This window comes from Heloderma suspectum, chromosome 7, assembly GCF_057233095.1.
Source record: "Heloderma suspectum isolate Gila_16-S chromosome 7, 16-S_ref, whole genome shotgun sequence".
NCBI classification, from domain to species: Eukaryota; Metazoa; Chordata; class Lepidosauria; order Squamata; family Helodermatidae; genus Heloderma; species Heloderma suspectum.
The window spans coordinates 57,224,185-57,250,069 of record NC_139464.1 but is presented as its reverse complement, the minus strand read 5'-3'; the positions used below and the strand labels follow the sequence as shown (position 1 = coordinate 57,250,069).

General features: G+C 43.6%; 1 protein-coding gene across 19 annotated transcripts in view; it reads right to left on the bottom strand.

Annotated features, from left to right (window-relative positions):
- Positions 1-17,276: 17,276 nt before the first annotated feature.
- ZC3H11D (zinc finger CCCH-type containing 11D) overlaps positions 17,277-25,885 on the bottom strand; it is a 40,888-nt gene continuing 32,279 nt past the window's right edge. For all 19 annotated transcript variants that reach the window (XM_084810366.1, XM_084810364.1, XM_084810384.1 and 16 more), the window contains 3 exons: positions 25,462-25,665; positions 20,821-20,910; positions 17,277-17,522 (listed from right to left, as the gene is read on the bottom strand). In XM_084810366.1, coding sequence (XP_084666492.1) covers positions 17,497-17,522; positions 20,821-20,910; positions 25,462-25,665 — 320 coding nt within the window. In that variant the 3' untranslated portion in view covers positions 17,277-17,496. The remainder of the gene's footprint in view (positions 17,523-20,820; positions 20,911-25,461; positions 25,666-25,885) is intronic.

The window sequence follows — 25,885 nt, the reverse complement described above, 5'->3', positions numbered from 1 at the left end:
ACAACTCAGGACTTATTTCTGAGTAAACATGCAGAACATCAAAGTGCAAACTTCCCTGCAAAAGTAACTTGTGCTGGAATCCTATGCACATTTTCCTGAGGGTAAGCCTCATTAAACATAATGGGACTTCTCAGTAGGCATACATAGGATTGCATAAATTAGCAATATTTATCTCCCCTCCACTTAAAAAACAAACCCAAAACTCCTATTTTTTTAAATTAAGACTTTCTGTTCATAGGAACATAGGAAGCTGCCTTATATCGAGTCAGACCCTGGGTCCATCTAGCGCAGTATTGTTGGCACTGACTGGCAGCAGCAGTTCTCCAGGGTTTCAGGCAGGATTCTTTTGTAGCCCTACCTGGAGATGCTGGGGATTGAACCTGGGACCTTCCACAGGCCAAGCATGTGCTCTGTAGGGATGGGGGAGAATTTCTCCCCGAAAATTCAGGGGGCCGAGTGCCAACGCATTTGGCCCCCTGAAATCGGTGGTGAAATTCACCGCCACCCCCCCGCCACCCCCCCCCCCCGGGATGGGACTTAACTTTCACGAATGTCCCTCCCGGCGGCAGGTCCCGGCGGCGGTTCGTTGGGTCTTCGTCAGGGGCGGGGGTGGCAGCCGATCTTTCGACCGGCTGCCGCCGCCGCCATTACAAGGAAAGTTAAAAAAAAAAACCACCCCCGTGATAGGCTACGTAACGATTAATGTGGCCTATCACGGCTAGATTTGCAAAGTCAGCCGTGATAGGCTACGTTAATCGTCACGTAGCCTATCACGGGTGACTTTGGAAAAAAAAAAGCACATACGCAAATGGCGGCCCCCATAGGGAGCCACCATTTGCGTTCCTTATTTGGTCCCTGTAGTCTACGTAAATCTACGTAAATCAAAGCTATTTGCGTTGCCCTTATTTTCGCTGTAGTCTACGTAAATCTTTATGTAGACTACAGGGACCAAATAAGGAACGCAAATGGCGGCTCCCTATGGGGGCCGCCATTTGCGTACGCGCTTTTTTTTTTCAAAGTCACCCGTGATAGGCTACGTGACGATTAACGTAGCCTATCACGGCTGACTTTGCAAATCTAGCCATGATAGGCTACGTTAATCGTTACGTAGCCTATCACAGGGGTGGGGTTGTTTGTTTTTTTTCGCGGGTGGGTAGACGGGGCACTTCTACCCGGCCTGACTTTCGCTTGCGAGGGATGGGGCACCTCCCGCCCAGCCTGAATTTCGGCTGGGCGAGGCGGGAAGCCTCCCCCCCCTCGCATGAACTTGGGGGGGAGAAGAGAAGCGCCTTCCCCCCACCGCGAAAAAAGCTGCAGGACAAGGTAAGTCCCTTTCGTACATCCAGCTCTGCCACTGAGCTGCAGCCCTTCCTATTGCTGGATAATGGCAGCTGACAAACAAAACAGCCCCAGATTTGACAAACAAAACAGCTTCCCGCCTCGCCCGGCCGAAATTCAGGCTGGGGAGGAGGCGCCTCACCTCGCCCGGCCGCGAACGCGAAAGTAAAAAAAAAAAAAAAAAGAACGCCCCCTGATAGGCTACGTGACGATTCACGTAGCCTATCACGGCTAGATCTGCAAAGTCAGCCATGATAAGCTACGTGAATCGTCACGTAGCCTATCACGGGTGACTTAAAAAAAAAAAAAGCGCGTACGCGAATGGCGGCCCCCATAGGGAGCTGCCATTCGCGTTCCTTATTTAGTCGCTGTAGTCTATGTAAATGTTTACATAGACTATGGCAAAAATAAGGGCAACGCAAATAGCGTTGCCCTTATTTTCTCCCGTAGTCTACATAAACATTTACGTAGACTACAGCGACCAAATAAGGAACGGGAATGGCGGCTCCCTATGGTGGCCGCCATTATCCGTACACTCTTTTTTTTTTTTTTTTCAAAGTCACCCGTGATAGGCTACGTGACGATTCACGTAGCCTATCACGGCTGACTTCGCAAATCTAGTCATGATAGGCTACGTGAATCGTCACGTAGCCTATCAGGGGGCGTTTTGTTTTTTTTTTCTTTCATTGTAATGGCGGCGGCGGCAGCCGGTCGAAAGACCGGCTGCCGCTCCCACCTCGCTCGAACACCCGCCGAACCGCCGGCCGGACCAACCACCGGGAGGGACATTCGGTGAAGGTAAGTCCCGTCCCGGGGGGGTGCGGGGTGCAGGGGGGAGTGCAGAGGATTTCTCCCTGAAACTTGTTCGGGGGGCTGAACACATTGGCGCTCGGCCCCCCGAAGTTTCGGGGAGAAATTCTCCGCCATCCCTACCTATGGCTAGCACAAAAGCCACTAGACCTGTCTGAATGTTGGCAGACTCAGTCATCTCTATTGGAGCTGCCAGGTCCCCAAATTCCATGCACATTTGTGGAAGCACATATATAGAGATAGATAGATATGCTTTGACACATTTTCTTGAAAATACTAAACTTTACCTGTGACTAGCACAAAAGTCACTGGACATAACTGCCTGAAATTTGGCAGGTTCCATCAGCTCCATGGGGGCTGTCAGTTTTCCAAATTCCATACACTTATGTGGAAGAACAAAGAAATTATAGCTCTTTGCTTTGACAGATTTTCTTGAAAGTAGCAAATTTTACCTGTGACTAGCACAAAAGCCACTGGACCTAACTGCCTGAAATTTGGCATATTCAATCAGCTCCATGGGGGCTACCAAGGCTCCAAATTTCACTTATTCATCGTACAAACTAAAAATGTTATGGCCATTTTTGTTTTCTAATGCAAGTCAATGGGAAAATGTAAAAAAAATGGCGATTAGGACAGTTCAAAAGATCCGGGGCACAGCTCAAAAAAGATCCAGGGCCCATGCCCAGGTGGGCTCTTTTATAATGATGCCCCTGGTGGTGACCCCCTTCCTATGGAATTCCCTGCCTTCGGAGGTGAGGCAGGTGCCAACGTTGTGTTGCTTTCAGCATGTCCTGAAAACATTGCTATTTCAGGAAGCCTTCCTCAAGTGACCAGCTGCGGTTTATTAAACTTGGTTTTCTCAGAACTCTGTTTCTTTTTTTTTCTTTAAAAAAATATTTTAACATGGTGTTTTAACCCTTTATCCTGTTTTCTGTTCACCACTCCAAGGTCTTTGGATGTGGAGCAGTATACAAATACTGCAAATAAAACAAAATAACAAATAAACTGACTGATATGCAGTGCCATGACAGCTGATTAAAGATTTATTGCATGGGCAAAAATGGCAACATTGTTTGTGGCCTCCCACTGTCTATATTTCATCAGAATACAAATAGGGTGGGAATTATTTATCTCATTAATGCTTCAATATTTATCTAAAATCATAGAACTCGCTGTATAAAATCCATCCATGAATCCAGTTTGCTCTTTCGTCTGGTCATAAACCACAATAAACAGATCTGATTCACTCACACTAGTGTCCTCCCTTAAACTTTCTGTGCCTTCCACACATTTTAATCTCATCTTCCTTTTTCTCCACTCAGTAACTCTTCTAAAAAGATACATATGGAAAATATCCTCAATTTACTTCTCACTGAACCATTTGTATATTGTATGGGATTGCCTTATCTTTAAGTTGGAATCCCCCCAGACAGAATGGCTACATCCTCAGTCCATTTCACATTGTTCCCATCCCAGCTTGAATGGCCATTTAAGTGATGTCTTTAACTGCAGATAAAAAGTTCATCTGAAGTGAACGCCAAATCCGTACCTTTGAATTTCAGTCCTGGTTGCCTCTGAAGTAGGTTAAAACACTATAGCTGCTTGACCTTCCTGCTATGTCTTGCTGTCTTGTTTGCTGCAGAGAACCACCCATGCTGCTGTCAAAGAGAATGCATTTGGCAAGCGGCACAGCCGCACAGCAGACAGCAGGCCACAGCCTTGCAGTGTGTTGGTTTGGGTGATGACAATGTCTCAACTCCAGACCAGAATGCTGTATGCCTGAATCTCTTGTGGATCAAGGCATCTCACTCTTTTCCTGCGCTGGGAAATGCTTCCATGTGGCAAAAGTTCAGGGAAGCACATCTCATGCGCCTGTTTGGTCCCATGCAAGCACGAGATAAATGTTCCAACATTCCCTTGGGTAGCAGAGCTGGGAGACACCTGCTTCATGCTGCAAAGCCCATTTAGCTTTGACTATAAAGAGCTATATGAATTACTGACTCAGTGCCTTAATTAAGACTGTTGTTCAGTCGTTCAGTCATGTCCGACTCTTCATGACCCCATGGACCATAGTACGCCAGGCCTTCCTGTCCTGCGCTCCCTCCCGGAGTGTGCTCAAGTTCATATTCATTGCATCGGTGATGCTATCTAGCCATCTCATCCTCTGCCGTCCCCTTTTGCCTTCAGTCTTTCCCAGCATCAGGGTCTTTTCCAGAGAGTTTTCTCTTTGCATTAGGTGGCCAAAATATTTGAGCTTCAGCTTCAGTATCTGTCCTTCCATTGAGCACTCAGGGTTGATTTCCTGTAGGATTGACTGATTTGACCTCCTTGCAGTCCAGGGGACTCGTAAGAGTCTTCTCCAGCACCACAGTTCAAAGGCATCAATTCTTCAGCCCTCAGCCTTCCTTATAGTCCAGCTCTCACAGCCATACGTTACTACTGGGAAAACCATAGCTTTGATTATACAAACCTTTGTCGGCAAGGTGATGTCTCTGCTTCTTACTATGCTGTCTAGGTTTGCCATAGCTTTCCTCCCAAGGAGCAAGCGACTTTTAATTTCATGGCTACAGTCACCGTCTGCGGTGATCTTGGAGCCCAAGAAAATAAAATCTGTCACTGCTTCCATTTCTTCCCCTTCTATATGCCAGGAAGTCATGGGACCAGATGTCATGATCTTAATTTTTAATGTTGAGTTTGAAACCAGCTTTTGCATTCTCCACTTTCACCCTCAACAAGAGGCTCTTTAGATCCTCTTCGCTTTCTGCCATTAGGGTGATATCGTCTGCGTATCTGAGGTTGTTGATAATTCTCCCAGCAATCTTAATTCCGACCTGTGATTCGTCCAACCTGGCGTTTCTCATGATGTACTCTGCATATAAGCAGGGCGACAATATGCAGCCTTGTCGTACTCTTTTCCCAATTTTGAACCAATCGGTTGTTCCATGTCCGGTTCTTACAGTGACTGCACTGTCATGGCTATCAGGGACATAAATACCTTTCCTGTATAGTTCTTCTGTGTATTCTTTCCACCTCTTCTTAATCTCATCTGCTTCTGTTAGCTCCCTGCCTTCTTTGTCCTTTATCATGCCTGTCTTTGCACAAAACGTTCCCTTGAGATCTCCGATTTTCTTGAAGGGATCTCTAGTCTTTCCCATTCTATTGTTTTCTCTGATTTCTTTGCATTGTTAATTTTAAGAAGGCCTTCTTGTCTCTCCTTGCTATTCTCTGGAACTCTGCATTCAGTTGGATATATCTTCCCCTTTCTCCCTTGCTTTTCGCTTCCCTTCTTTCCTCAGCTACTGGTAAAGCCTCCTCAGACAGCCACTTGGCTTTCTTGCATTTCTTTTTCTTTGGGATGGATTTAGCTGCTGCCTCCTGAACAATGTTACGGACCTCTGTCCATGGTTCCCCAGGCACTCTGTCTATCAGGTCTAATCCCTGAAATCTATTCCTCACCTCCACTGTATATTCATAAGGGATATGATTTAGGTTATACCTGAATGGTTTAGTGGTTTTCCCTACGTTCTTCAATTTTAGCCGAAATTTTGCGATAAGAAACTCATAATCTGAGCCACAGTCAGCTCCAGGTCTTGTTTTGACTGACTGTATGGAGCTTCTCCATCTTTGGCTGCAAAGTACATAAGCAATCTGATTTCAGTATTGACCATCTGGTGATGTCCATGTGTAGAGTCACCTCTTGTGCTGTTGGAAAAGAGTGTTTGCTATGATCAGCGTGTTCTCTTGGCAAAACTCTTATGAGTATTTGTCCTACTTCATTTTGTACACCAAGGCCATGCTTGCCTGTTATCCCAGTGATTTCTTGACTTCCTACTTTAGCATTCCAATCCCCTATGATGAAGAGGACATCTTTTTTTGGTGTTAGTTCTAGAAGGTGTTGTAGGTCTTCATAGAACCAATCAACCTCAGCTTCTTCGGCCTCAGTGGTTGGGGCATAGACTTGAATTACTGTGATGTTGAATGGTTTGCCTTGGATTCATACTGAGATCATTCTATTGTTTTTGAGATTGTACCCCAGTACTGCTTTTCCCACCCTTTTATTGACTATGAGTGCTACTCCATTTCTTCTAAGAGATTCTTGCCCACAGTAGTAGATATGATGGTCACCTGAATTAAATTCACCCATGCTTGTCCATTTTAGTTCGCTGATTCCCAAGATGCCGATGTTCAATCTTGCCATCTCATGTTTGACCACCTCCAGCTTACCTTGATTCATTGATCTGACATTCCATGTTCCTAAACAATATTGTTCTTTACAGCATCGGATTTTCTTTTCACCAGCAGACACATCCACAGCTGAGTGTCCTTTCGGCTTTGGCCCAGCCGCTCCACTCTTTCTGGCGCTACTTGGAAATTCCCTCTGCTCTTCCCCAGTAGTATATTGGACACCTTCCAACCTGAGAGGCTCATCTTCCGACGTCATCTCTTTTAGCCTTGTGATACGTTCCATGGGGTTTTCTTGGCAGGAATACTGGAGTGGATTGCCATTTCCTTCTCCAGTGGACCACATTTTGTCAGAACTCTCCGCCATGACCTGTCCATCTTGGGTGGCCCTGCACGGCATAGCTTATGGCTTCACTGAGTTATGCAAGCTCCTTCGCCACAACAAGGCAGTGATCCATGAAGGGGCACACACCTACCTTACACTAAAAATAAATAGGCTCAGCTACATGCTACGCAATTAATGTAAGATGTAGTCTGATCCTAATTGAAATGCTACTTAAGGGCCAAACTAGATGATATGTGAAATGTGTGACTGGATGTCATAAATATGTGCACGTTTTTAATAGCAGCCATGATATGTGTGTGTGGAGTGGGGACACAGACAGGATTGGGAATGTGGCACACAGGGAGGGGGTGTAACATTTTCCTTTCCTGCCGTGGTCTCAGTGAAAAAACCCTGCCCCAAACTGCTGTTCACCTCAGGTGGGTAGTTGCCATTAGACTAATGACGATGAACATGTTTCCTGGTAAGGTGTTGAAAAATTAAAGGCCTTTTCTTTGCTTCCCCCCAGCACAAAGACAACATTGGAGACGCCTAGGAGAAATGACTGCAATTCATTGAGGATCACTGCTTCAGAATAGTGCAAAACACCCAAGGGCAAAGGAGACACAAAAACAAAGATGAGTTCAACTTTTGTGGATGTATATTCTGCCACAGTTTCAGCACAGGCCATGCTGAGAGCTTTTTGAACACGCTAAATCAAAACAGCAGGGTAGCTGTGGCCTCAAGGTAAGAAATATTAAACATCTGCTAGCTTTTAGACTTGAAACATTGCCATAACCTTAGCAGAGGGGGATTTCTTGCTGCTACTCCCTCTGTGAAATGCCTTCTTGCTGCAACGTGGAGATGTTGGTACCTTGACAGAAACTGCTACTTCCCAATAATTAACGATCACGTAGCCCTGAGATCCATGTTTAGCAACAGACACCACTTTTCTGATGCAGGTAGGCTGGTCCAGATACATAGTTAATACCAATGATATGTCTTTGGGTAAGGAAGAATCCTGGATACATCACCATTCTCTAGCCACAGAAGTTACAGTTGATAGCATTTGGTATATTGGCATATACAAATGCCTTAATCTGCTGGCCTTTTGCATGCAGACTGTGATACAAGAACAGAATTTCAGCGTGATGCATCCTGTTGTGCACACAGAACTGTCCCATCCATTGAAGTGAACATCATATGGAACTCTAGCCTGGCAGGAAATGTTTCAGCATTCTTAGCCCACGTATCTATATAATTACTATTAACAGTAATGTTAAATGGTATATATTTTATTGCTAGTTTATAGGAAGTGTATTATACCTGGTCAGACTATATGTCAATTTAGCCCAATATTGCCTACTTTGAGCAGCAGCATTTTTCAGACTCTCAGAGCATCCTTACACCAGCCTAAAATCCTGCATTTAAAACGGGGCTTTCTGCTTCAGTTTTAAATGCAGGATCACAATGGACTCCCTTTACACAAGCTTCCTTTCCCCCCTCCCCTTTTCCCCTCCTTCTCACCCTTATCTGAGTCTTCCACATTTCATTGGCTAGCTCTTTTTATTGCGGGTTTTCCTCTTTTCACAAGGGAACTCAAGCAGAACTGAAGTGCAGTAATTTGATAGCTCATTATCTCTGATCTTTTAAACAATGAAATAAGGGTCATTTAGTGCAGGAGATGCCCTGGAGGTTAATGACGCCGTGAGGGAGCATTCTCAGTAGCAGGATAAAAGCTCTGTGTGAAGAAGCCCTCAGAGTTCTTTCACATCACCTGTTGCTAGATCCTTAAAAAAAATCAAACAAACCTTGAGGTGCCAATGATAAAAAAGATGTGGTTCCATCACTAAGCTATGGTCCCTCTCGAGCCTCTCCCAATAATAGATTTCGTTTCGAACATGTATATAATACGTGGTTCACAGTCTCTCTCAAAATAATACATGGAACAAGCATGCAAAAGAGATAATTATTATTCCCATTTTACAGGAACCAGAAAATCAGACAGTTTACCTGTTGAGTTATCTCACCTTTAGTATATCTTCCTGTCTCTCCCCCCTTTAAAGTATTAAAGGAGACACTTAAAAAAATATTAGCACCCCAATGTAGCAAAGAAGATCTCTGCACGAGCTTCTTTGTAAATGATAATCTAATTTGCTACTCTTTATTGTCAGGATACAGCATTAAGATCGTTTCAGTTAGTTATGCTTATGTCATGTTCTTTACATGTGCTAATATTGCCCTCTAGTGGTTAGTTTTCTGTTAAAGCTTTGAGAAGGCAAATTTATTCTTGTTTTTAATGCAACGTCCCTGTACAATAAAAATGTTTTCTTCCCCTTCATTGGAATTTAACCATAATCCACTGGGTTAAGCGTCATCTTGAAAAGTCACCAATTTTTTGTTTAATGCTCAGGTCCCTTCATCATAATGGGACTCCTAAACAGAAAAATTCCAAAATCCATATTAATGTAATATCTTTATTACGCCAAACAAAAGGACACACAAATGTGTGCTTGTTTTCAAAAATCTCCAGTTTTCTTCATCAGAAAATATGTCACAAAAAGCAGGTTTGGGATCAGGGGAAAAGAGGAAGATAAAGATATTATACTAATAGGGATTTTGGAATGTTTCTTATGGCCAACATGGCTATCTTTGCTTCCCCCCCACCCCACTCCCCAAATAGAAATTGTCATACCAATCCTGGTAGGCAGAAATGTTTTTATGTGTGAACCAACCCTGAGTCTCAGAGGAAGGTAATTTCGTATTTCTATAGAACCTAGACGTACAGCTGTCAGTATTTTAGGAATCACCAGCAACCATATTTGGCACTCACATGGGGAGCTGGTACTGTTTCTTCTTGATGGCTAAAGCAGAAGATGTACATGCCAGAGAAATCTGCAGAGGAACACTGTGTATAGGTGTTTCTATGCAAATGGTAGAAGCCTCTGAGCCAAAATGGGAGAGCTGGAGTGCCTGGTTTTGAAGGAGAACCTGGATATAGTGGGCATTATGGAAATGTGGTAGAATGGAGAGAACCAGTACAATATCGTCATCTTTAGATATAAACTCTATAGGAAGAACAGGGAAGGGCATAATGGAGGAGGGCATAGTGTCGAGCAGACTAGAAAACCTATAAGGGGCAGACTCCTCCACAGAAGCAATGTGGGTGACAATACCAAGCTCCAAAGCTAATTTAGAATGAGTAACAAGCTCCAAAGCTAATTTAGAATGAGTAACATCCCCTTCATGGATCACTGCCTTGTTGTGGCAAAGGGGCTTGCGTAACTCAGTGAAGCCATAAGCTATGCCGTGCAGGGCCACCCAAGACGAACAGGTCATGGCGGAGAGTTCTGACAAAATGTGGTCCACTGGAGAAGGAAATGGCAACCCACTCCAGTATTCCTGCCAAAAAAAACCCATGGAACGTATCACAAGGCTAAAAGATAGACGCTGGAAGATGAGCCCCTCAGGTCGGAAGGTGTCCAATATACTACTGGGGAAGAGCAGAGGGAATTTCCAAGTAGCGCCAGAAAGAGTGAAGCGGCTGGGCCAAAGCCGAAAGGACACTCAGCTGTGGATGTGTCTGCTGGTGAAAAGAAAATCCGATGCTGTAAAGAACAATATTGTTTAGGAACATGGAATGTCAGATCAATGAATCAAGGTAAGCTGGAGGTGGTCAAACATGAGATGGCAAGATTGAACATCGACATCTTGGGAATCAGTGAACTAAAATGGACAGGCATGGGCGAATTTAATTCAGGTGACCATCATATCTACTATTGTGGGCAAGAATCCCTTAGAATAAATGGAGTAGCACTCATAGTCAACAAGAGGGTGGGAAAAGCAGTACTGGGGTACAATCTTAAAAATGATAGAATGATCTCAGTACGAATCCAAGGCAAACCATTCAACATCACAGTAATTCAAGTCTATGCCCCAACCACTGATGCCGAAGAAGCTGAGGTTGATTGGTTCTATGAAGACCTACAACACCTTCTAGAACTAACACCAAAAAAAGATGTCCTCTTCATCATAGGGGATTGGAATGCTAAAGTAGGAAGTCAAGAAATCACTGGGATAATAGGCAGGCATGGCCTTGGTGTACAAAATGAAGCAGGACAAAAGCTAATAGAGTTTTGCCAAGAGAACATGCTGATCATAGCAAACACTCTTTTCCAACAGCACAAGAGACGACTCTACACATGGACATCACCAGATGGTCAATATCGAAATCAGATTGATTATGTCCTTTGCAGCCAAAGATGGAGAAGCTCTATACAGTCAGTCAAAACAAGACCTGGAGCTGACTGTGGCTCAGATTATGAGCTTCTTGTTGCAAAATTTCGGCTTAAATTGAAGAACATAGGGAAAACCACTAAACCATTCAGGTATGACCTAAATCATATCCCTTATGAATATACAGTGGAGGTGAGGAATAGATTTCAGGGATTAGACCTGATAGACAGAGTGCCTGAGGAACCATGGACAGAGGTCTGTAACATTGTTCAGGAGGCAGCAACTCAATCCGTCCCAAAGAAAAAGGAATTCAAGGAAGCCAAGTGGCTGTCTGATGAGGCTTTACAAGTAGCTCACGAAAGAAGGGAAGCGAAAAGCAAGGGAGAAAGGGGAAGATATATCCAACTGAATGCAGAGTTCCAGAGAATAGCAAGGAGAGACAAGAAGGCCTTCTTAAATGAACAATGCAAAGAAATGGAGGAAAACAACAGAATGGGAAAGACTAGAGATCTCTTCAAGAAAATTGGAGATCTCAAGGGAACGTTTTGTGCAAAGACGGGCATGATAAAGGACAAAGAAGGCAGGGACCTAACAGATGCAGATGAGATTAAGAAGAGGTGGAAAGAATACACAGAAGAACTATACAGGAAAGATCTGAATGTCCCTGATAGCCATGATAGTGCGGTCACTGAACTTGAGCCGGACATCCTCGAGAGTGAAGTCAAGTGGGCCTTAGGAAGCATTACTAACAACAAAGCTAGCGGAGATGACAGTATTCCAGCTGAGCTATTTAAAATCCTAAAAGATGATGCTGTTAAAGTGCTGCATTCAATATGCCAACAAATTTGGAACACTCAACAATGGCCGCAAGACTGGAAAAGTTCAGTTTACATTCCAATTCCAAAGAAGGGCAACGCCAAAGAGTGTTCAAACTACCGCACAATTGCGCTCATTTCACATGCCAGCAAGGTGATGCTCAAAATCCTACAAGCTAGGCTTCAGCAGTATGCGAACCGAGAACTACCAGAAGTACAAGCTCGGTTTCAAAGAGGCAGAGGAACTAGAGATCAAATCGCCAACATTCGCTGGATCATGGAGAAAGCAAGAGAATTCCAGAAAAATGTCTATTTCTGCTTCATTGACTACGCTAAAGCCTTTGATTGTGTGGATCACAACAAACTGTGGCAAATTCTGAAAGAGATGGGAGTACCAGACCACCTTACCTGTCTCCTGAGAAACCTGTACGAGGGTCAAGAAGCAACAGTAAGAACCAGACATGGAACAACCGAGTAGTTCAAAATTGGGAAAGGAGTACGACAAGGCTGCATATTGTCGCCCTGCTTATTTAACTTATATGCAGAGTACATCATGAGAAATGCCTGGTTGGATGAATCACAGGTCGGAATTAAGATTGCTGGGAGAATTATCAACAACCTCCGAAATGCAGACGATACCACCCTAATGGCAGAAAGCGAAGAGGATCTAAAGAGCCTCTTGTTGAGGGCGAAAGAGGAGAGTGCAAAAGCTGGTTTGAAACTCAACATTAAAAAAACTAAGATCATGGCATCTTGCCCTATCACTTCCTGGCATATAGAAGGGGAAGAAATGGAAGCAGTGACGGATTTTACTTTCTTGGGCTCCAAGATCACCACAGACAGTGACTGTAGCCATGAAATTAAAAGACGCTTGCTCCTTGAGAGGAAAGCTATGGCAAACCTAGACAGCATAGTAAGAAGCAGAGTCATCACCTTGCCAACAAAGGTCCGTCTAATCAAAGCTATGGTTTTCCCAGTAGTAATGTATGGCTGTGAGATCTGGACTATAAGGAAGGCTGAGCGCCAAAGAATTGATGCTTTCAAACTGTGGTGCTGGAGAAGACTCCTACGAGTCCCCTGGACTGCAAGGAGGTCAAATCAGTCAGTCCTAAAGGAAATCAAACCTGAGTGCTCATTGGAAGGACAGATACTGAAGCTGAAGCTCCAATATTTTGGCCACCTAATGCGAAGAGAAAACTCTCTGGAAAAGACCCTGATGCTGGGAAAGACTGAAGGCAAAAGGAGAAGGGGACGGCAGAGGATGAGATGGCTAGATAGCATCACCAATGCAATGAATATGAACTTGAGCACGCTCCGGGGGAGAGCGCAGGACATGAAGGCCTGGCATGCTATGGTCCATGGGGTCACGAAGAGTCGGACACGACTGAACGACTGAACAACAACAACAACAACATGCTATCATCCCCCAGACCAGAATGCTCAGGGTGTTCTTGAGATGGAAAACAAAATCAGGGAGGCCATCAAATGAAGAAGTGGCTTCAATTACCCCCACATTGCCTGGATAAATGCATGTTCCAGTCACAACAAAGAGATTAAATTTCTCGATGGCCTAAACGACTGTGCCCTTGAACAGCTGGTCATGGAACTGATGAGAGGGGAGGTGACCCTAGATTTAATCCTAAGTGGTGTTGCCCAGGAACTAGTATGAGATATAAATGTTGTTGAACCAACTGGAAACAGTGACCACAGTGCTATCAGATTTAATGTATAGTTAAGAGAAAAAATTGCCAAGGAGGTCCAAGACACAGTCACATTTGATTTCAAACGAGGAAACCTCTCTAAAATGAGGGAACTGGTAAAAAGGAAATTGAAAGGGGGAGACACAAGGGTTAAATCCCTTCAAAATGCTTGGAGGTTACTCAAAACCACAATAACAGAAGCTCAGCTAGAATGTATACCACAGATAAGGAAAGGTAGCATCAAGTCCAAGAGGTCCCCAACACAGTAAACAAGCAGGGTCAAGGAAGCTGTTAGAAAAAAGGCTTCCTTCAGAAAATGGAAGTCTTGCCAAAGTGAGGGAAACTTGGGCAAAACTGGGAAAGATTGCAAGATTATGAAAGTCTGAGTTAGCCTACTCCACTGTTAGTTTCTGCATTTTGTTCAGTTTTTCCCCTTTATTACTCTTCTAATTTCTGATGTTTGTGAATTGTGGACCTGGAAAACTGCTATATAAAGTACCTAGGGCCATATGCGTGGTGCTAGATGTAGAAAATAGTGTCTGTGCCTGCGTGTAATCTATGTGAAACTTTCTGTCTTGAAGGGAATGCTAGGCTTCATTAAGTTTTATTTATACCTAAAAAGCACAAAAAATTAATTAGCTTCTCATCTGTCCCCCTTCTCCCACCCACTCCACTCTTGTTGCCGCTCTTTGCAAGCATTTTTCCCCCACCTCCCAGTTTTACGTGAGAGGTGGAGGAAAGAGGAGGCCAAGCCCTTGATCATTCATATCAAGAACTACTGGGTAGTGAGAGTGTTATTTGGAAGGAGATCCTGCAAGAATGAGTGAAATTGGAAGATAATTAGGAGATGCATGCTACAGGTGGGACAGGACCGTACAACTGCCCAGCTGCATTCTAAATGGAAGCTCCTTAAGGGCTCATTCATACCTGAAGGGCTGGATGCAGCTGAAAGAAGGGTACCTCTGCCAGATCTATCACCATTCCATTGGAGGGTAGCGCATATGGATCAAGGCGGGCAAACCAGCATTCCTTGACAAACCAGCATTGCATGAAAAGACCACACACACACACACACACACGCAATGCAGCGAGAGGAATAAATTGATGAGTGGCATTCTGATATGTAGAGAGGGGATATCGATCTGCTGGGCTGCTGTACTAACAACAGTACTACTGATACTACTGAAGAATGTAAATAGCGGACAGGTGAATCTACACACTTGAGAAGGAGCAATTAAAAAAATTACGAACCCGTTTGCACAGTTGCGAAGGACTGAAAAAGCAAAGAAAAGTTGTGCATGGAATAACAGAAAAGGGGTAGCAATCGGAGTGGGGGGAGCCAGAAAAGCTTCCCTCCATAGGAATATGAGAGGCGCTGTGCTGCAAAGGCCCCTGCGTTATGTGCATGGAGTAGGTGGGAGTACTGAGGGAGTACTGAGTGCCTGATCATCTGTCGGGAATAATGTGGGTTAGCAAGTGAACAACCCACCCACTGTGGCTTATTCTGAGCGTGGCTTATTGTGACATGCAAACTGGCCCGATGTTTATCTCCATGTTGTGAAAAGCTTCATCCAACAATTTCTGAATTCTGAGCTGCTGCTGGACGTAACAGCAGGCCAGGCTAGTTCCTCCTGGTCACTTGACAATCCTGTACAGTGTACGCAGACATTTCAAAGCTCAGTTGTCCTTTGTTTATCAAAGGTCAAAGACTTTCTTTCCATCACAAAACCTGGCTTGAAAAACTCCAATTTGGGCTGGATAGACCTAGAGAAAAGCAGCCAGGCTCTGAAAAAGCCTGGAGAATGACATTCTTTGTCTTGCTCTCCATTTCACAGACCAAACCTCTTTGGCAATGTGAAGGGAACTCATTCTGCTATTAACAGTACTTAACCTTTACCATGAATAATAGGTCCCAGCCAGCAAGCCAAAATTTTTATACATGAAATCTTAATATTGTTCATGTTGTCACACTGTAATATTTCTTACATTGAATTATGAAGTTGCTAAGCAGTTAGTAGTTGCAAAACTCCACACTTCTGCCTGCAAACAGCCTAAGAGTATTTTCCCCCTATTAACAGGAACTATGCATGATGCCTTTTTGTATTAAAATTTTAAATTGCTTTGGGTTGTCAAGAAGTGAAATATGGCTATGGGGTTATGTGGCATAGAAATTCAAACGTACAGCATCCAATTAGGGAGGAGAGGGTGGAAAGCTGTTACAGCACTCTACTGCCACATCTGAATGTTAAAATACACTGCTCTTCAATTTGCACATTTTCTTATTGGTCTCAGAGCTGGCATAGATTCTGTAGCTCTTCTGTCTTTTATGCATCGTTATAGAGCCGTTTGCTTGACGTTTTCTTTTCTTTTTAAATACAAATAACAAATCAGAATGAGAAGTGTTCAAAAGATCTCCAGAAAATTCTGGGTGGTGGGGAAAGCATTTCCAGGTTCAAGCAAGACAATGGGTTTTCCAGGAGCCTTTACACTTTAAAGGCAAGGGAGAAATGGAGCCTAACGCCATGGCCAATCAGGAGACTTAACACCTGACTTACAGCTGTTGGGTGGGATAGGACCGCTCCTACGCCCGCTTGTGCTAGCAGAACACAATACTTACACTGGCAGAGGGAGAAACTACACAGATGTAATCTGCGCTGGCAGGTGGCTACTACTGGTGCAACCCTTGTACTGGTGGGACTCCATCAGTGGAAGGGGAAAAACTGGGCTGAGTTGGAGGCGTGGTAGTGGAGGATTTGCTCACTCAGGAGCTGGTCCCATCCCCACCAATGGTATTGTAAAATTATGCCTGCAAAAAAGGTAGCATAATAGACAAAGCCATTGTATCCGGGGGGGGGGGGGGGCTCAAGTCTCTCTCAGTCAACAGTGGATGAAAGCATCAGGAGCAAACCACGTGTCATATATTAGTGCAGGAAGGGGCTACAGCACTCTGCCCCCATGAATAGCCTACCTAACTCTTCTAATGTTTTACTTGAATCACAGCACCTCCACACCCTCAGAATTTCAGCCAGTTATGGCTATTGTTCAAAAACACCTTTGAGTAGGCATTGTCAGCATTAGACTTACTGCATCAAGTCTCCTGGAATGTGGAAAAGCAGCGACTTATGCAGTCATCCCTGTATCTCACAATGTGAGCACTGTGTGTTATTGAGCGGATTAAAATTTAATAAATTAAATAAAATATAAAATAAATGTTGCCAGTATCTCATTCATTCTAGAAAAGGGAAAAACAGGTGTCCCCTTCAAAACCTAGCAGGTCTTCAGTACTGCCATCTCTAAAATCTTGCTAGCGCTGTATTTTGGAGGGGATAGGGGTCTTTTAAACATCTTTTCTTGAAAGAGGCCAGACCAGGGATGGAGAGCCTCTAGCCCGCAGGCCAAATTCCGCAGGCCAGGCCACCACATGCAGCCTGCAGAGGCCTTGAGCAAGCTCTGAAGCCCCATCCACTCCAAAAAGGGAGAGGGGGCAAGAGAACGACTACACTGCAGCTTTGAGCTGCACTCGAGGCTGTAATTTGGTTTGCCTCATTCCCAACTGGGGAAGGTGAGGAGGAAGCAAAGGTGCCTTGAGACTCTGCCAGCACCTCAAGGATGGAGGACGCAAACAAAAGGGAAAGGGGATGGGTGGGATGATATCAAGAGGTGGGGCTTTCTGGGAGGGGCTTTGGGAGGGAGGGGCTCACCCCCTGATGTCATCTGGCCCCCAGGCAGTTCTTAGGAGGCAATCAGGCCCTTGGGGCCAATCCACATCCCCACTGCCTGGCTAGATCATAACTGTATGGTACTGTTAAGTATCTGAAACAGTAAAGCTTTCAAACTATCAAACTTCACAAGTAGAAGAACTCATTCAGAAATGCATGCCTTGTTTACATATTTTAATAAATATGTTTTAGCAGCACTGTACTTCCTGCATTTTAGAGTGTTAATTTTTGTCATCTTTGTATCTTCCAGTTTAATTTCTAGATAACTGTATCATTTAAATTTGAAGTTTTTTCTCCTTTGATGGTAAACCATAGGAAGAGCAGCATATCACTTCTTTATTTCCCCTTTCCTTGCCTTCAAATCTGTTTCCATTTTATCTGCTTCCATTTCTTCTGGGCTCTGAAATTAAGCCACATGCAAGTTTGAAAAAGACAAGCATATGTGAAATGTGAACCTTACAGGATCAAGGTGTTCCATAAGAAGCTGTAAACCAAGGACCTTGATAATATCTGGAACTGGGCCCAGAATTGCTAGTACATCACATAACCTGAGATGGGGCTCTAGGAGATAAAGAATGGCAATTATTAAAGTAGTTATGGTTGCTAGCGTTTAATGGTCTATCAGCTGGCATACTGGAATTCTATGCACACTTACATGGGAGGAAGCCTCATTAAATTAAGTGGTACCTACATCTGAGTAAATATGCTTAAGATTGCATTGCATATCACATTAACCCCCCTCCCTTTATTCTGGAACTTTTCCAATATGTTTATTAGGACTGCTCTAGAATAAATGGGTTATGGCTTGCAGTTATCCATGGAAATTCACCAAGCGTGGACATGTCCACACTAGCACCCAGTTCTAAGCATAATTACTTGGAAGTCCCATTTATTTTAGTAAATTCCACTTCCAATTAAATGTGCATGGACTGCAAATTAAGTATTATGCTTTCATGACTACTATTGAACATGTATATCCCAATCCTATATATATATTAGGATCCTTGGGAAGGCCCACTGAGTTCAATGGAGGCTATTCCCCCAGAAGTGTGCATAATGGAGGCTATTCCCCCAGAAGTGTGCATAGGAACCTTCCATTTCCTGCCAGTTAGAAGCACCGGCAGGAGACTTAGCAAACCAAAGCACTCTAGGGGTGCTTCCAGACAAGGCTTTAATCCTGCAATCACCCTGCCTCATTCATGGATTTTTACTAGGAGTCCAGATGACACTGTTTTCAACTTGTAACCCTCCAGTGTTTTTCCCACCACTTTTCCCATCTTTTTTCTCTCCATAAAAGAATCGGTTAAGGAGGAAAAAACAGGAGAGCCGCATAATAGCTGTTGACTGATAGTGCTAGAACCCTTCATCTGGAAGCACTTTGAAGCACCAGTAAAACACACCCATATGAATCTAGCCCCACTCTGTGGTCTTCAGAGAAGGCTCTATTTTGCATGGTGCTGCTGCTGCTAACTGAAGTACAGCTGGTGTGTGTGTGGGATAGGGCCATATGGCAGGTAGCACCCAGGATGTGGAACTGGGCAGAAGATCCAGTTGGCTCCTTTTCTTTGTGCATTTTGGCATCAATTTAACAAAAAATGGTTTAGACCTGCAATTCACCCTTGGATAACAAAATACCTGCTAATCTGCTTATCAGAGCTGCTGTTGTCTTGGTTTCTATTTATATAGCTTATGTTGTTTTATTGATGGTTGTGTACTGACAGTTGCTAGCTATCTTTAGGGTCTTCCTAATTTGGGTATAGAAAGGCAGTATATAGATATTTTAATAAAGAAACACAATTAAGTAAAAGAACAGCTTCCTCTCTGCTGAAAGGAATGATCACACAATGCATTTTAATACTGTAATGCACTTTGAATGAAGCTGAAGTGTGAGTCTAGGATTACAAGTGGTCAGTGCCCACATCGGAATAAATCTGTTTGTCTTTAAGGTGCCACAAGACTCTTTTTATTGTTTTTGCTGCAACAGACTAACACGGCTGCCCCTCTGGGAAGTGGTCGAGACAGTTACAGAGAAGATACAAAGCCACAGCCCACAGGGGAAGCAAGAGGAAGTTCCTTTAACCAGAATACATATTCCACTGTGTGTGGCTACTTCAGTTGAAAACAATAATCCACCACAAGGAAGAATCTGGCTGTTTCAACAGAGTGTTCTCTTACCAGACATTCTTCTAGCTAAAATTTCCAATGTAGGTTTAAGCAAAAAGTACAGAATAACATAAAGTGGTTATTTTGTATGACATCTGATTACCACATGGCATTTGGACCCTCAGTTAGGAAATACTTAAAACTTTATTCCTTGTGGTTCTAATGTTTTGGTTCAGCTTCTCTGACCCGGTCACTCCAAGCCAAATATCAGTCCTGCACATCTTATGATCACCTCAAAAAAGACCATATACCAGACTGGGAAATCATGGCATCAATGTGGATGGTCCAGTTGGTGGAAATGCACACAAATTTCCAGCTAATTTGGAAAGAGAATAAGATTACCCAGGATGGCATTCTAGAAACCACAGGTGAAGCTTTCAAGAAGGAAGGCTGTTCCACGACAGGAGGATCAGTGGAATAAAGAAGCCAAGTACTATATTAAGAGGAAGGCATCTGTTAGAACAGTGATGGGGAATCTCTGGCCCATGGACCTAATCCAGCCTGTGAGGTTCCTCAGTCTGGCCCAGGGCACTCTCCCAGACCACACCCCCTTGTCTGCCACAGTTTTAATCCCCATCGCAGTGTGCTGGAGGGAGAAGGTTTAGAAACCTTCCACCCAGCATACCATGATTAAAGTGGGGATTAAAATGGGTCCCTTGCTGCTCCTTAGCTCATCTGTGCCAGTCAGCTAAGGAATAAAGAGGGCCCAATTTTCATCCCCATCATGGTACACTGTACAGAGAGATTTAAACTCCCTACCCAGCACACCACAATGACACACATGGATCAGCTGGGGGATGGGGTGTTGAGAAGGGTGTGTGCATATAATATGAATAATGTGTGTGTGTGTGTGTGTGTGTGTGTGTGTGTGCATGTGTGGAGAATGGGCTGTGCATGGGCGGGGGGGAGAGAGAGAGATGGCTTTGCCCACTGCTGGCACGTGGCTCTTGAGAGGTTTCTTGGTTGGCAATATAGCCCTTGGGCCAAAAAGGGTTTCCCAATCCTGAGTTAGAACCAACAAGCCATAAACAGAAAGAGTGTGTAGGCTCTTTCAGAGCAGAATGTTGTCTAATCTTGACCCTTTCCTGAGGTCCATTTTATTCAGCATATGAGAAAAATGGAGGAGATAACCTTCTATGCAGCCGACACTCATCTGGAAATAAAACAGAATGTCTACCTGCAAGCCCAGATACCATATGATAATGACGACTGAGAAAAACAAGGGATCTCCTTACCTTAGCCAGTTTGTCTAAGTAAAGAAAGATTACAGAACAAGATCTGGGTCTGGGTATTTTTCCTCCTTATCCAGAGCAGCAGTCTCTGGGACACAAATGCATAGGTTCTAACAATGCATAGATTCTAACACTTATCTAACACTTTTGTGAGTTCTCCTCTCCTATCCAACAGCAATATTAAAAATAAATAAATAAACTTATCTGCATAATAACAAATGCCCATTCAAAAAATTCCCCCTCATTCTAGCTTACTTTCATTCTTAACAAATTAAAACACGCTAGTATTAGGACTATAAATACCTGAATGCATTTTTTCAGCTTTAATATATACTTTAGAATGTGGGCTTCTTTTTCGCCAAGCTGGTATATTATATGCCGAAGTGAACCTTTCTACAAATAAAAACACAGATTGCTTTAGACTGTCATTTGTAACTCCCATTCTGTTAAACTGAAATTGCATGAATCACAAATCACTTTGAAAAATATCTTAACCCGAAAGGAAAATGCATTCCCGATTCAACCTGAGGTCATGGGCAAGACTTTTGGAGAGGTAAAGACCACATATGCTCCGGACCTAGCCCAACTGGCTGATTAGCATGGCCAGGTCAAGGCTGACTCACTGGATGTCAAGAGTAGTAAATGCCTTCTTAAAAGAAGGTGTGATCCCACTGGCTGTTCAGGAAGCCACTGTGAGACCCCTTGTAAAAACCCCTGCTTGATCCCACAGATCTATTCTTAGCAACTACTGGCCTCTGCCAAATTTACTGTCCCTAGACAAGGTGTTCAAGTGTGTTCCATTTCCCAAGTTTTCCTGGATGAAAGTGATTATTTAGATCCATTTTAAAATAGGTTCTGACTTGGTTTAGGGACAAAACTATTTTAAGTGTCCTGGTGGATTACATTGGGAGATGGATAGGGGCAATGTAGCCATGTTGATTGTCCTGGAGCTCTCAGCACTTTCTGTACCATGGTAACCTTCTGGATCGCCTGAAATGGAACTGGGAGACACTGTATTTGCAGTGGCTTCAGTCTTCTTTTTTTGTCAGGTTCTGAAGGTGGTGCTGGGAAACTGCTGTTCTACCCTACAGATTTTGGCAACAGGGTGCCATAAGGTTCCATCATGTGTCCCGCACTATTTAATCTCTAAATGAAACTTCTGGGGCAAAGTCATCCAGAAATACATATGACACACAGTATACACATGACACCCACATCTCTGTCTCATTTCCAGTGGCAGTGAAGCTTTAAACTGGTGTTTGGGGTCAGTTCTGGAGTGGATGAGGTTGAACAAACTATTGTGTAATCCAGAAACAACAGAGGTGCTGTTAGTTAACATTCCAGAAGTCTAGGAGTTGGTGGCCATTTGTTTTGGACATGGTCATATTCCCCCTTAAAAACTGTGGGCAGTTTTGTGCTCCTCAATGACCGGGTAGTAACAGTGTTTAGGAGTGCTTTTTACCAGCTTCTGCTGAAAACCACCAGCATCTTTTCCTTGAGAAGCCAGCCAATCATCTCCAGACTACTTTGCTGTAACATGCTCTATGTCAGGCTGGTAGATCAAAATACAGAACACTTGTATTATACCATACACACTGGCTACTAATTTGTTTCTGGTTCAATTCAGTGCTTTTTCTGACCCTTAAAGCCCTAACCAATCCAGGACAAGAGCATCTTAAGAATCACCTTCAACCATATGAAGCTGCCTGATTCTGACTATTAAGGGTATATACTGAGGCCCTTATCCATGTCCTCCTCCCATCTGAAGTACAGCATATGGGCACGAGGAACAGAACCTTTTCTGTAGTGGAGCTAGGATAGTGTGGAACACCCTACCCTACCCCATCACTATTCACCTTTTGGTGGAAAGCAAAGGCCCACCTTTTCTAGCAGGCATTTTTAGCTGTTACCTTTTGAAGTGTTTTTATTACTGCTTTTTATGTTTCAAACTGTATTGTAATTTTAGTTTTATTTTAATTTGATGATTTTTAATTTGTTTCCACTATAATTCCTATAATTATTCATTGTCTTGAGAATATTTTTATATAAAAAGGTGGCTTTAAAATTCTGTAAATTAAAAAAAATCATTAGCTATAATGAATTAGTTGTAACATTCAAGCACACTGTTCCACTGCAACAAGATTATACCAAAAGAAAACCCACACATATAAACCCCACACCCAAAAAAACAGGCAGGAAGACAGAGTAGGGCAAGGGAGACCAAATCTGTTGGAGTAAAAGTGATAATTAGGAAATGACTAAATTCCAGCAGGATTGTATTCTTGAGTATAAAATAGGTAGCGTCATCATCAATAAGTGTTTTTCCATTCCTGTGAAAGAGACATGGTCTTAAAGGGTGCAAAATCTTAGTCACAGATCTCCTTTTTTGACATCCGCTGGGAGTATGGCTCTTCTCACACCAAGGTGTGATATTGCTAAGTGTCACAAAACATTAACAGCTGAATGTGGAAAATGGAGTTCAACTTGGCAGAATACTGCAGATGTGACAAATGCAAAAAAACAGCCTGAGTTTGGGTTTCTGAATGTGACCACAGGATGTTACAATTTACATTCAAGTTAGCCAGATTTTGCATTCCTAAGCCTTTGCCGTGTTTACTTATTTTTCTCTTAACTCTGCAGTAATAAATCTTGCAACGCAGATGACAGCAAGAGTATTTTCTAGCCAAATAAATAGTATTGCTCCATCTACGAGCATCCAACTGGACAACCCTGATTTCTACCTTCTACACAGTGGCAGCTGGTGACTCCAATTCCAAAGGGGCTGTGATCCCATTCAGGATTAGTTACCACCAGCCAAAACTCTAATGGTGCTATCCAAGGTACTGAACTTTATACCCAAAATGGCTTCAGCACCTTGGATAGCAGCATTAGAGTTTTGACTGGTGATAACTAAAACCCTGAATTGAGTCACAGCCCTTCACCACTGCTTCTACATCACTTCCAGTTTATCATGAAAGTCCTCAGACCAGGCTGTGAGTTATGGGCATTTTACTGCTCGTGGTTCTAATCTGGACCTCTCCAGGTCCCTCACAGGACCTGCACCCCACCTTCACTTCAGCTCTAACTCAGACACCCATAGACTATAAACATCCACTTCTGCTCTTGCCTTTTTTACTCTTCATCCTGAATTTTATTTGGTCCTAGTGCCTTTCTCAAACAGTGTTCTAACCTGGCATTCTCTTTGCCTTCAGCTGGACTTATACCTAACCCTGCAAGTAAGCACTGTACTTTCTTTGGGAAAAAATTGTCAAGGTCAATGGAAAGCAGCAGCCATATTTGCTGCCAAAATATCCCTGGCAACATATCCCTGCATGGACCAAAGATGACACAAGGATATTCAGTGATGTTTCGGGTGCTAAGCAAGTATGGATGAAGATGAAGATTGCTATAACCAGAACTGGAAACAAAGTAGATGGGGTACCAGAATGGAAAATGAGACTTCATGAAAATCATGAATGGCAAGAACGAAGTGAATAATGCCACAGCTGCTTCTTAGGGAGCAATCCCATGCCCACTAGACAGAGGCTAGATGGCCACAGGATAACTGGTTTTCAAGAACTGACCTTTGAGCCCGTTTTCCAAGGTTGGTTCCCAGAGAACTGCCCCCCCAACTTCCGCACTGCCTCAGAGGCAGCACGGAACATCCCCATCCTCCGCGCTTGCAAGAGGAGTGTGGAGCAGCCGAAAAGGGGCATTCTAGGGGGTATTCTGAGGCAGGGAGGGCAGAAATGCCTGTACGACACATCCAATGTGTCATACAGCAGCCTCTTCCCTTGCTCAGCCCTCCCGCAGCTAGACAGGAGCAATCAGCTGTCTAACCGAAAATGCAGAGCAGGGGAAGCACAGAGGGAACGATCCCCTCCATGCTTCTCCTGCTCTGCACTGGATAGGCAATCGCCTCCGAGTTTGGTGGTGGCCGCCTATCTGAATAGGACTGAGCCCTCGTTAAATATATTCCAATAAGGCTGTGAGCAGCAGTTGCTACCATAATAAGTTCTTGAAGACTTTTATAGAAAATTCACATAATTTCACTGACTTAATTTTTTTTAGAATATATATACCCTAAAAAAAATCAGTGAAATTATGTGAATTTATTTATATTTAAATATAAATAAATAAATATATATATATATATATATATATATATATATGGTTTTACTCAAACTGATAAGGGCTAGAGATGGGGTGGGCCACAATTCTGAACAAATAAATATATTATGTATAGATGACCAGTTTCTCCTGATCCCCTCCCCTGTATTATTATACAGACTTAACTACAGACAGGGACATTACAAACTTTCCCAGTATTTATTATTTCATTTATTTAGGGCACAATCCTATGGCTGCTAGACAATGTCTGAAGGGCCATAGGATTATTTGGAGTCCCCACTCCAAGGTCAGAGACAGTGCTCTGACCTCGGAAGGGGAAGTTAGAGATCTGACCCTGCTCCCCCTCACAGCCAGCACAGAAACTGTGCCACCTGGCCTCTGAGGTCACGAGAGGGGGAAAGGGAGCATTTCAGTAGGTGGGGAGGAGACTGGAGAGGCCAGGATATGCGTTATCCTGAACCTCTGCCGGCCTCCTTCCCTCCCCCTCCAAAATGCCTTTGCTAAAAAAAAGCCCATCTAGTGTAAAATGCAGAGCAAAAGGATGGGGAGGTGAAGGTCGCCTCCACTGCTCCTTCCACCTTGCATACGATGATTGTAAGCCTCCAAATTCAGGGGCTTATGATCATCAAGAGCGCAATCAACAGAACTGTGCCTTTAAAACATTTTATATAGCCCGTCAACATTGATTCCAGGGCAGTTTACATGGTTGAAATTAAAAATAATAATAATCCAGTTTTGTGTGATAGGCAGCAATCTCATTAATAAAAACTAACACTCATGCCAGAAAGAGGTCCTATGAAACTAGGTGCTCACCTGTAGGTAAATTCATCTTAGATTCTTTGGCCACACCAACTTTACCATAGGTCAGATTTGGTGACCTTCCAGCTACTGGAGAACTCAAGGAAATGCTTCTCCCATTGGCTCTCTGAGAAGGAACATAAGAAGCATTCTCAGCATTCTTGCTTTGATCATTTTGTTGGCAATTCCCTTTACCTTTAGGGTTTGAAGTATGCATTGCTGCAAGAAATAATACAAGAATCAATATTTTCCCCGAACATGTAAGAAGCTACTCAGTGCTGCTCAACATATAGGGCAGGGATGGGGAAAGCGAGGCCCTCCTGATGTTGGACTACAAATTCCATCATCCCTGACCATTAGCCATGTGGGCTGGGGCTGATGGGAGTTGTGGTCCAATAACATCTGGAGTGTCACAGGTTCTCCACCCCTGATATAGGGG